Source organism: Suricata suricatta, chromosome 7 (assembly GCF_006229205.1).
Source record: "Suricata suricatta isolate VVHF042 chromosome 7, meerkat_22Aug2017_6uvM2_HiC, whole genome shotgun sequence".
NCBI lineage: Eukaryota > Metazoa > Chordata > Mammalia > Carnivora > Herpestidae > Suricata > Suricata suricatta.
The window spans coordinates 100,096,265-100,108,446 of NC_043706.1; the positions used below are offsets into that span (position 1 = coordinate 100,096,265).

A 12,182-nucleotide genomic window follows, 5' to 3' on the forward strand; every position below is an offset into this window, starting at 1 on the left:
GTGAGGTGGTATCTCAGTGTAGTTTTGATTTGTGTTTCCCTGATAAGTGATGCTGAGCATCGTTTCATGTGAGATCATTACACTTAGGCATATAGTTGTGTTGCTGTATTAAATAGATACTAACACTTCTCTATTTTATCAAGTCTACAATTTCAAGTTTTGTATTATAAAAGTAAAACCTCTGCCAAAATATGTGAATTAAAATCCAATTTAAAACTTTAGTATTTTTACCCTTTTTTTTTTTAATCAACTTGGAGTAACTGGCCAGGCGGCATTTTACAAAAACATATAGAGGATACAACTGATGCACTAGAGGTTGGGGTGGAAACGTGCGGTGGAAAACAGATTAATGCCGCATTAAAAGAACTGCGACCCTAAGTGTCGTGTGTCCTAGGTACAAATGGGGTACAGACTTACTGACTCTGAGGGCTCTCCTGTTTGTGTAATACACACAAGACCAGATATTGGATAAGTCCTCTTTCGTGACTATCATCTTGCTGTGTGTCCTGAGTTGATTTCCTCCTATCACAGCTCTGCAGACCTTTGGCTTTATTAGGAAGGAAAGATATTTCTGAAGACTTGGAGGGTGTTTCAACGAAAGTAATTGAGGAAACAGTGCACCCTTGTGTTAAAATGTAATCTTTACAATGCATGTTTGTTTGAAGACCAACCTATTGTTTGAAGAAACCTCAAATGTTTTTTGATTTGAGGTTAATAGGGGATAAACATCCTAAAAGGTTTTTTTTTTCTGTTGTAATCACTATGTATCTCAGCAACTGGTTATTATTGTCTCGGTTTCCTAAGTAGCTCACATTCAAAGTATGTGAGAAGTCAGAAGAGCTATGTAGAATGTGCCTTAAATACTTAATAATTTTCGTTTCGCTTAAACTGTTCAAAAGATTTATGTTGTCATAAGCTATGTATGTATTTACACTCTGTAAATATATATACAATAGAAAACTTTGAGTTATTCTTTGAAGGTGAACAAAAACAATTTAGAGCCTGTTTGCTTGTATTTCAGATGTTTCTAGAAACATTTACAAATGTTTTCTTAATGTACCTTGAGTTGTACAGAGATGAGAATTGGGATTATGACACTATTGCAAAGCATCTTGTTTTGGTTTTCCATTGCTCCATAAGAAAGCACCCCAAAAGTTAGCAGCTTAAAGCCACAGCTTGGTGTTGTCACTGAGACTCTGGTCTGAGCTGGGTGCTTTGCACTTGGGGACTCCTACATGGTTGCCGTCAGAGGGCGGCAGGATGCAGTCATGTGAGGGGCTCACTCGTCCTTCCGCAGTCGGAGCATCTGCACGTACGTCATTCACCGGACTGCTTCTCACAGCACAGTGGTCTGAGCTTGGTTGCACTCTTTACATGGGCCTGGCTTCTGAGAGACTGAAAGTTGAAGTTTCGAGGCCAGTTAAGGGCTATGCCTGGAACCAACCGAGTGTTACTTGTCTCCCATTCTGTTGGTCAAAGTAATGAAAAGGCCTGTCCGCCTTCCAAGGAATGGAACAGTCGACTCCAATTATAGACACACGTGAGGTGGGAGAGACTATTGCAGCCCCCTTGGGAACTCCGTCCACTACACGTGTGTTCCTGTGATGTGATATGTATAATAAAGTGAACACGCAGGAGAACATGAAAATGTCCCTCCTATTACAATGAGCTTTAGTGAAAATTGACTGTGCTTCTAGATCTTCCCCAGAGATCATACAGCCAGTATAGCAAGTGGCAAACGTGGAATTCAAACTTGAAGCCAGTCTAACTCCAAAGCATGGGCTTTTTTTGCTTTACCTACAGAATCACTATTCTCATGATAGATAAATGAAAAAGAATGTAAAATTAATACTGCGAAAAAAATCCTATCGGATATTCACCCTTGAATATATCTTTCCATTATAAGAAATGAAAATCATTTTTAAAAACTTAAAACCTTGTTTGTTTCGATTCATTTTAACATAAGACAGAGGCTTGAGAATTTTCATCAGGTAACATTAAACATGCTTACTCTGATTTTGCACTTTTAGCCAAAATAGTAAGGATCAAGTTGTAGGAGAAAAAGAATTTTTAAAAACTATCTGGTTTTATAAGGGTTTACTACAGCAGTGATTCTCCAAGGTGTGGTCCATAGACAATCAGCTCATGTGGGAAATTATTAGAAATGCACATTATCAAGCCCCACCCAAACCCTGAATCCAAAACTCTAGGAGTGTTTTAACAAGCCCCGTGGGAGATTCTGACACACATACCATAAAGTTCGAGAACCACTTATCTACAGACATTCTGAAAGAATCAAAAGATTCTTTAAAGTCAGTTTTTTAAGGATTGTCTCCATAAAGCAGAGATACATGTGAGAGGAGGAGAGACACTTTGGCAGCGAGCGTTCCCTGTGATTAGTTATCTGGCTGTGACGTCACCCTGGAGGTGTAGACGCAGGTGTAGACTAAGATTACAATGGCCCATCTGCACTGCCTGTTTCACGGTTTTGAAAATGTCTTATTGGCCGGCTGAGACTCTGTGGAGCCCCATCAGAGACCTGTAGGGTGGGGCACAGGAATCGATATTTGTTGCAAGTGCACAGGCCCCCAGGTTTGTGGATCACAGATTCAAACTGAGTCATACAGATCCAGCCAGTCTCCCTTTAGCATTGTCTGTGTTCTTGCATTTAAATGTCCAACCCTCATATCTTTTCCCTTCTCTTCATACTGGTCTCCAGCAGAAGCTTTCTCTTTATCGAAGTCCTTCATTCAGTGTTAGTGCCTATGTGTGACATAACACATCAACAGCAATTAATATGTATTGATTGCCTGTTAGGTACAAGGCTCTATGTTAACTGATAAAGATACTATAAAATTAAGAAGCCCTGTCCTCTGAGAGCCTATGATATACAGTGAGGCAGGCAGCATATAGAGATAATAATACCAAGAGTCCTAATTCTTAGATCTTAGAGTAATAATCCTTAATCCTAGCTGCACAGTAAAATTACTTGGGGAGCTTTAATTTTTTTTTTTATGTTTTTTATTCATTTTTGAGAGACAGAGAGAGAGAGAGAGCGTGAGCAGGGGAGGATCAGAGAGAGGGAGACACAGAATCTGAAGCAGGCTCCAGGCTCTGAGCTGGCACCACGGAGCCTGACTCGGGGCTCAAACCCACGAACCATGAGATCATGACCTGAGCCGAAGCCAGATGCTTAATCAGCTGAGCCACCCAGGCGCCCATTGGGGAATTTAAAAAAAATACCAGTGTTGGAGTACCTGAGTGGCTCAGTCATTTAAGCTTCCAACTCTTGATTTCAGCTCAGTTCATGATCTCTCAGTTCATGAAATTAGTCCCAAGTCAGGCTCTGAGCTGACGGCACAGAGCTTGCTTGGGATTCTCTCTCCATCTCTCTCTGCTCCCACTCTCTCTCAAAATAAATAAATAAATTTAAGAAAAAAATACCAGTGTTATCACCCCAGCCCAGACCAATTAAATCAGAATCTTCCACATACGGCACTCAGAGATAGAAGTCAAAGACTGTTAAAGTATACATTTTATAAATCATTTTTCATTACATTATATACTTCATTTTCCAATTCTTATTTGTTGTCCTTTTCCAACCATTGTATTTAGCATATAGATGTTCACTTTACTCACTCTAGATATTCTAGATTTCTTTATTTACAAATATGTTAGCTAGAAACAAACCATAAAGGGACCGTAAACAGGAAGTCTGTCCTGATATTAAATTTTTTCATCATTTGCCCTCTATAAATAAAAGTAATTTAGAACATACTTATTGTTTATCTCTGTTATCCTTCAAAAAATATTTCAACACTTGGCCCCAAATAAAGTGTGTGTGTGTGTGTGTGTGTGTGTACTTTATGTGTGTATTTCAGAAAATTACGTCCTCTCGTATAGCAGGTACATTTGAACAGTTTAGGGCTAACATTTCAGCTGTTGACTAACATGCTGCTCTATAACTTGTAAAGGTCTGCAACACTTCGGTCTCTCCTGTAGCATGTTCTGCAGTGGAAGCAACAGACCTTAGGTGGAGGCTGATGGTGGAGGTATTGGCATCCCAGCGTCTCTGATCCCCTGGACAGGAGTTTTGAAAACTGCAGCCACAAACCACACACGCAGTAGTGACACAGTTAACAAGGAAAATGCTCACGTGTTCCACAACAATAGAAACAGTGATGTGGCACGATTGTCTGCTAAACTAAAAAAGGGTTTTTAATGTTCCAGCTGCGCTTTTTTTTTTTACCACAAGAGGTCCCCAAATCCTCAGTCATGTTTGATACAAGAAGGCCATTTTATGTGCCTGTCAGACTATTGCGACACTTTACTACTATTTTCATGACTCTATATTAACCACCTTTTTTTAGTTTTTTTAATATTTGTTTATTTTTTGAAAGACGGAGACAGAGTATGAGCGAGGGAGGGGCAGAGAGAGAGGAAGTACCAGAATCCGAAGCAGGCTCCAGGCTCTGAGCTGTCAGCACAGAGCCTGATGCAGGGCTCAGACCCACAAACCTGAGATCATAACCTGAGCCTAAGTCTGACACTTAACTGACTGAGCCACCCAAGCGCCCCTATATTAACCATTTTTTTAAATATAAGAGGGGTAGTAAACTTAATTCTTTAAAGAAGTGTTTTTAAAAATGTAGTTTTAAGCCCATCTGGATACAGAAAATACCAGCATCTAAGGATGTTAGAGGGGTGCAAAGGCCAGCAAATGAGTTATATAAAGTGGCAGCCAAATAGAATTCCTTTGAAGTGAAAACACAGGCTACTTTGTGAGTTGAGAACAAACAAGACCATTCCTTTCTGTCTACCTTAGGTCTAAGTTCCCTATCTTGTCCTGTCAATGTTAATTTATCAGTATAAAAATATAATTAAACATGATTTTTCTTCTCAATAGGGGTAAAAAAATGAAAGGTACTTTAGATAGGATGTCATTGACAGGACATGAATAAGACAGTTTTTGTCACTCAGAGCTAGATTTTATGCTACAAATCATATTATTACTTTGACTTTAAATAAACTTAAATATCCCTCTGTCTGCCCCTACACTAATTTAAGTATTCGTTCATTGAATGACTGCTCCATGCCAAGCAGAAAGACAGGCTTTATAGCCTTAGGAGTTTATGGTCCCTTAAGGGAGATAATTTAATAGCCTATTATTATCCAAAGTAGTATGTCCAACCTAACTTCCTTTAGTTTAATATCTTGATTTAGTTCTATAAAAACATGAGTGCATATTATAGACAACAATAATATTATAAACTCCAAAATTTCTAAGAGACTGGATCTTACCTGTATCCACCACAAAAAAAAATTCTGTGACATGACAGAGGTACTAGCTAACGCTAAGATAGTAATCATATTGCAATATATAAATACAGAAAACCAACACATTGTACATCTTAAACTTACACAATGCTTATATGTCAGGTTGCAATAAAAAATTTTAAAGAAGATGAATGTGTGTTTGTGTAGTTATATCTCCTGTTCCTCTAACAATTTGAGGTTAAGGGAATGAAAACATGTTCCCCAACAACAGCCAGTGATGGCTTATAGTAAGAGCAACCCATATCTACTATTGGGCCACTGTTTGTACAGGACTTATCTTTTTTAGTTCATCTTAATCTGTTTTGTGAACAAAATGGGGACACCCATATTATTGCCACAGGGAGTAATTTTCCCCAACTAAAGTATTATGTTTGCACTCTTTTGTAAGTTTATTAAAGGGAACTAATAAGACTAATTTAGGCAAGAATTTTCAAATACAGTATTTAAATTAATGTGCTTTATTTATTTATTCATTTGGAAATGGAAGTTTTGTAACAGTAATTTATATTTTGACCACTAGATGGCACTAAGCACATATAGCTAAGGAAAAAATAGCCTTTTTCTCAGCTGTCTTTTTTTTTTTTTTTTATGTTTGTTTATTTTTGAGAAAGAGAGAGTGAACGGAGGAGGGGTAGAGAGAGAGGGGGACACAGAATCTGAAGTGGGCTCCAGACTCTGCACTGTCAGCACAGAGCTTGATGCGGGGCCTTACCCCACAAACTGGGAGATTATGACCTGGGCTGAAGTTGGATGCCTAACCAACTAAGCCACCCAGACCACCCAGATACCCCTCAGCTGTAGTTTCTGAATACATATGCTTAAGTATGTAGATGTTTTCAGCATTATATGCATAGATCCATCCCATGATAGTTCTATTGCAATAAAAGCTTTGTTTTTCTAGGAAATTCTGACAGAGACATTGCCTCTGCCCTTTAATAGTCACTCACCAAACTAATTCTTAGCTATTTCATTTTATTAATTTTCTCTTTCTTAAATTAGCCCTTTCTTACTACTACCTTCTCTTCTCTGAAAAACAGACTTTTAAGGATCATTACATAGCTTGTATGATATTAAGAGATCCGAGAGATTTCCACAGTGTTCCTGAAGGACAGAGCACAAGAAGAGTGCGAACTCTGTTCTTGTTCTTGGTCTCTTGATGTCTGGGTGTAATGTGTCTTTTCTCTTGTTATTTTTTGGTCTGGTTGTGACTAATTCTTGCAGTGTATCATTTTCTGAGTAGAGGTGCTGCAGGCGACAAGTAAGAGATATCCTTGATATTTAAGCTGTTAAATTGAGTAATGTGACTGGAAGTCCCCAGTTTGGCTGGTACTTTCCGCAGTGGTTAGTTCATTTAGTGTCCTAGTCAGAGACCTGATGATGCCAGCAGGAACCCAGGTCCCTTCCTCCACTTGACCGTCCTGGTTATGGCAGACGTGTGCTTTGTGTTGAGGGGAGCTGCGCACTTCTGGGTGGAATGTGCAAGCCTAGCGAAGCCCCGAGGACAAGAGGGGTTGAGTACTCGTCTGTAGATGCTTTCTCAGCGGTGAATACAAGACTCCAAAGGCCCCGGCAGAGTCCTCAGCTCCCACGGGCCGGGCACAGGTCTCCAGCTCTTCTTAAACAATTCCCTGCAGAGGGAAGGAATCACCACAACAGGTTCGACTGACTGATAGAGACCGGTGACCTCCCTGAGGAGGATGAAGCCTCAGAGGAACTCAGGATCCCCAGCAGAGAAGAAGGGGATGGGTCTGGGCAGGCAGCAACAGTGTTTGCTGCCATTTCTGGGTTTTTTTCATTTTGATTTTTTGCTTAGAGACTCTTCTTTCTCTTGGTATTCTTGAAATAATAGCTTTCATCATCTGTTATTTGAAGTGTGTGAGACTGTACCGAGTTACAGGTACAGCCCACGTCTGTGGCAGAGCTAACATTCATGACAAGCTCTTTCTCCTGTGGTTTTATTTATGATTGTGTCCTTTTCTTAGTAGCTAAAGAACTTGGGTTCTCTTTATCTGCTTATTAGTGCTACCCACCCCCCTCAGAGAACAGTATCCCTGATGTCCTTTATGAATCTAGTAGCATTGCAAGCAAACCTACAATTGTCTGCTAAGTACACACAGCTCTCAAGGCACCCTGTCGAGCAGTGTGGGTGGGTCTGACCAGAACTTCTAGAGATACTGCAGAACATCTGCCCCAGAGCTCAGACTGACCCCTCAACTCTCTACAGTCTCAGAGGGGCAGAGCCTGCTGGACCAGCTCAGTGATTGAAGTCCTTCAGTGTTGGCTGCCAATTGTAGTGCCTTCTGGCCTTTTCCAGCTGGTTTTTCCACTTGACATCTCAGCACCTCTCAGACGGTGCTAGGCTGGCCTTTTCGTCTGAGTTCCATCTGCAACACAACTGTAACTCTGAGGAGCCCAGCGCCCCTCTCACTGGCTTCGTGCCAAAGATGCATTTCTGGTGCATATTTGTCGTTTGTATTCAGTGAATATTTGTTGAGTGATTGAAAGAATATTTATTAATTGACATTCTACATGCAGTAAGGTTTTTTCCAGATTTAAAACTGCTGATACGGGGCGCCTGGGTGGCTCAGTAGGTTAAGCATCCTACGTTGGCTCAGGTCATATTCTCATGGTTCGTGAGTTCAAGGCCGGCATCTGGCTCTCTGCTGTCAGTGCAGAGCCTGTTTCAGATCCTCTGTCCCCTTCTCTCTGCTCAAAAATAAACATTTTTGAGGGAGGTTAAAAAATCCTGATTATATTCTTTTTTATATTATCTATTTAAGTTTTTATTTATTTATTTTGAGAGAGAGTGCACAAGTGGGGGAGGGAAAGAGAGAATCCCAAAGAGAGTGCACACGTGGGGGAGGGAAAGAGAGAATCCCACTAGCTCAGAGCCTGACTCAGGGCTCAATCTTGAAAACTGTGAGATCATGATCTGAGGTGAAATCAACAGTCAGTCACTTAACCCACTGAGCCACCCAGGTGCCCCTGTGTTAATCTATTTCAGTATTTTATCAGTTCTTATCAAATATCCAACATTCTCAGCCGACATTTTCATTCATCACGTCCTTAAGTAGAGAATAGAAAGTATTCTTGGGGCACCTGGGTGGCTCAGTCAGTTGAGCATCCGACTTCCACTCAGGTCATGATCTCTTGGGTTGTGAATTTGAATCCCACATCAGGCTCTGTGCTGGGAGCTCAGGAAAAAAATTGAAGAATTTTAAAAATATTTATTTATTTTTAATATTTTATTATTTTATTATTTATGCTTATTCCCTGACTCATGCTGCCTCTGTCTCTCTCTCTCTCTCTCTCAAGAATAAATAAATATATTTGGGGTGCTTGGGTGGCTCAGTTGGTTAAGCATCTGACTTTGGCTCAGGTCATGATCTCATAGTCCATGGGTTTGAGCCCTGCATCAGGCTCTGTGCTGACAGCTCAGCCTGGAGCCTGCTTCAGATTCTGTGTCTCCCCCTCTCTCTCTACCCCTCCCCAGCTCACTCTCTCTTTCAAAATAAAGACATAAAAAAAAATTTTTTTAAAGAATAGGAAGTATTCCTTTTAAAAATATTTTTTGTTTATTTTTGAGAGAGAGAGAAAGAGAACATAAGTCAGGGAGGGGCGGAGTGGAGAGGGACACAAAATCTGAAGCAGGCTCCAGGCTCTGAGCTGTCAACACAGAGCCCGACACAGGGCTCGAACTCACAAACCACAAGATCATGAAGCTGAAGTCAGATGCTTCAACAACTGGGCCACCAGGTGCCTCAGAACAGGAAGCAGTTAGTAACAGCATCATTGCTATATTTGAACCAAGTTTTTCTTCTTTTAGCTGTTGCTTTGACAGAGATGAACTTGTTTGAAGAATACAAACAATTTTTTAGAAGTGAATCTGTCTCTTTGCCTCCCAGATTCTTGGAGTTCAAAGTCCTTTGGCTTCAACACTGCTTTGTTTGAGGGATCTCCCTACTTCCCCACCAGTTGGCCCCTTCTCTCAAACATTTTTTTAATGCTTTATTTATTTTTTAGAGCAAGAGAGACAGAGCATTAGCGGTAGAGGGGCAGAGAGAGAAGGGGAGACAGAATCCAAAGCAGGCTCTAGGCTCTGAGCTGTCACCACAGAGCCTGAAACAGGCCTTGAACTCACAGACCTGGAAATCATGACCTGAGCCGAAGTCAGATGCCTAACTGAGCCACCTCAAACAATTGTCTTAAAGAAAAATCTCTTTGATGTTTTTATTTTTCAGAAAACTGTGGAATATATTTTCCAGAAATAAAAAGAGATCCAGGCAGATATTTACACACGTGTCCTGAATCTGTGAAAAAGTGGCTTCGACAGCTAAAGAATGCTGGGAAAATTCTTTTGTTAATTACAAGTTCTCACAGTGATTACTGTCGACTTCTCTGTGAATATATTCTTGGGTAAGTGATGAGTCATTCCATTTTCATGGTCTTCTAAAATAATGGATAACAAATTAGGCCAGTGCTGTTTTAAAAGTGCTCGACCAGATCATATCCTTATATTAGACCATGGTGAGTGACCTATCGTAGTTTCTCGTAATATCCCTCAACATCTGTTGACAGAAGTACCGCCCAAATACAGTTTAGTAAAGCAGGGGCCCAGGATGCTCCTAGCCCGCCGATGGTCTGGGCTTTCGACATTCTGAAAGGTAGACAGACAACATGTCCTTGCAGCAGTGCTCCATGAATTTGGTTTCTCAGGTTTGGATGACTCCTGAGGGGCATGCGGCTGTAGATTTCACTCGCCGTTACATCCCTGGAACACAGCCCCCCAGCTATTTCAGTGTGGAGCCGTGTGCTTCACCATTTTGCGCAGCCAGAGACGGGACTGACACCCACGAAAATCAAGGCAGTATAAATGCACAGACTTGAGACAGACATCGGTTCAAGTCCTACCTCACAACTTACTCTGAGATCCGAGGTGTGTTCTTTCACCTCTCTCATCCTTGATATCATCACCTTTAAAATGGGACAGTAATACCTCCTAGGTGTGAGAAGGGAGTTTAAATAGCGTAACACAGGTAAAGTATTAGAGTAGTTGTTTCAGTAAGTCTTACTACTTAATGTCATTCTTGTGAGCAACACCAGGGACTATCAATGGTCAGAGCCAAATTCTAAAATAGGCTACTAGGTCTCCCCTAACATTTCCTCAGATTTCAGCAAATACTGAATTGCTGGGAGCATGAAGCAAATTTAACCTCAAAACTGACATCCGGCTGACTTGTTTAGCCTCCTGGTGTCCATGTTCGTCAGCACGTGTGAGTTTAGGAGGGTCTGTGGTGTACTTACATCTGCCAGTAGATTTTCTTTTCCTGAATGATGCATAAACCTGGGATCCTTGAAGTGAATTAAGGTGGAAATCCTAGATGCCTTGCACGGTGCCTCTAACCCTGGGAGACTGCATTTGCTGTCCTGAAGGTGGGACCGAGCTTCAGAGTAAGCACTCTGACTTTGTCATTAGCATAGATAACCAAAGTTTTTATTCCTGTCTTAATGTCTCTTCAGCGTGGTTTAGATTTGTAATTATTATCTTCCCCCCGCTGTAGTGAATCCCATCTTAACTTCGCCATCCCAAGTGGTCCTTAATGTAGTATTAAATACAGACCAAAACACAATAATCGTGCTATCTAAAAATTACCACATTATAAGATTATACTGATTTTCAAAAGAAGATACCTCTTCATACATGAACATTCCAAAAGATGTCTCCTGACTTGATAATGCTAGCTTTCTGTAGGACCATGTAACACATAAAATTATTGGTAACTCTTCCTGCTAATAAATCCAGACAAAGTTTGGGCCCCACATTTGAAGATACCACTCATGAATATTTTCGTTGTTAGAAGCCATTGAATTCACTCACTATCACTGTTACCATCATGAGAAAGCCAGCTTAGCACCCAGAGTTAATGAGTTAATATGCATTTTCCCCCTTACGTTTATACTTCAAGGTGTTGTCAGGAAAAGCTGTGCTCAACCGCTTCCTATTTCTGTATATGAAATATATAGAAAGCATGCAAAGGTTAATTAAAAGATAAGAAATGGGGGCGCCTGGATGGCTCAGTCGGTTAAGCATCTGGCTTCGGCTCAGGTCAGATCTCACGGTTCGTGGGTTCGAGCCCCGCGTCGGGCTCTGTGCTGACAGCTAGCTCAGAGCCTGGAGCCTGTTTCAGATTCTGTATCTCCCTCTCTCTCTGACCCTCCCCTGCTCCAGCTGCCTCTCTCTGTCTCTCAAAAATAAATAAAAAGCATTAAAAAAAATTAAAAAAAAAAGATAAGAAATGATGCTGTGGTCTCATAGGTAAAGATAAAGTTCTATTTTATATGGACTTTTTCTAATTCTTTAAAAATGTGAAAAATATTGTTGCTTTTTAGGAATGATTTTACAGATCTTTTTGACATTGTGATTACAAATGCATTGAAGCCTGGTTTCTTCTCCCATTTGCCAAGTCAAAGGCCTTTCTGGACGCTTGGTAAGTTAACGTTTTGTTTCTTCCTTATTTAAGATGTGTTCGTTTGGGTGCTTCACAAAATACGTATTGGCTACAACCATGGGCAAAGTTCTGTTTTAAATACAACCAGGGGTATAAAAGTGACATCAGGCCCTCTTCCCCTCACAGGAATGCATGAACACATACATTGAGCAGGTGATTGAATGCATGGGATGACCACAGGCCACAGGCCATGTTGCCTGTCATGAAGGAAATGCCTAAAATAAAAAACAGACACGAAATGGCTACCTGATGAGGAAACCAGGAGGGCACTTTAGAGGAGCTGACCAGGGAAGACATGTCCAAAAAATTCAGAAAAGGACCAGAGGGACGGGTAAT

The 12,182-nt window shown here is 40.8% G+C and overlaps 1 protein-coding gene across 2 annotated transcripts in view; it reads left to right on the forward strand.

The window, feature by feature from the left end:
• Nucleotides 1-12,182, forward strand: part of NT5DC1 (5'-nucleotidase domain containing 1) — a 134,634-nt gene that overhangs the window by 98,806 nt on the left and 23,646 nt on the right. For both annotated transcript variants that reach the window (XM_029945590.1, XM_029945591.1), the window contains exons 7-8: nucleotides 9,579-9,753; nucleotides 11,728-11,825. In XM_029945590.1, coding sequence (XP_029801450.1) covers nucleotides 9,579-9,753; nucleotides 11,728-11,825 — 273 coding nt within the window. The remainder of the gene's footprint in view (nucleotides 1-9,578; nucleotides 9,754-11,727; nucleotides 11,826-12,182) is intronic.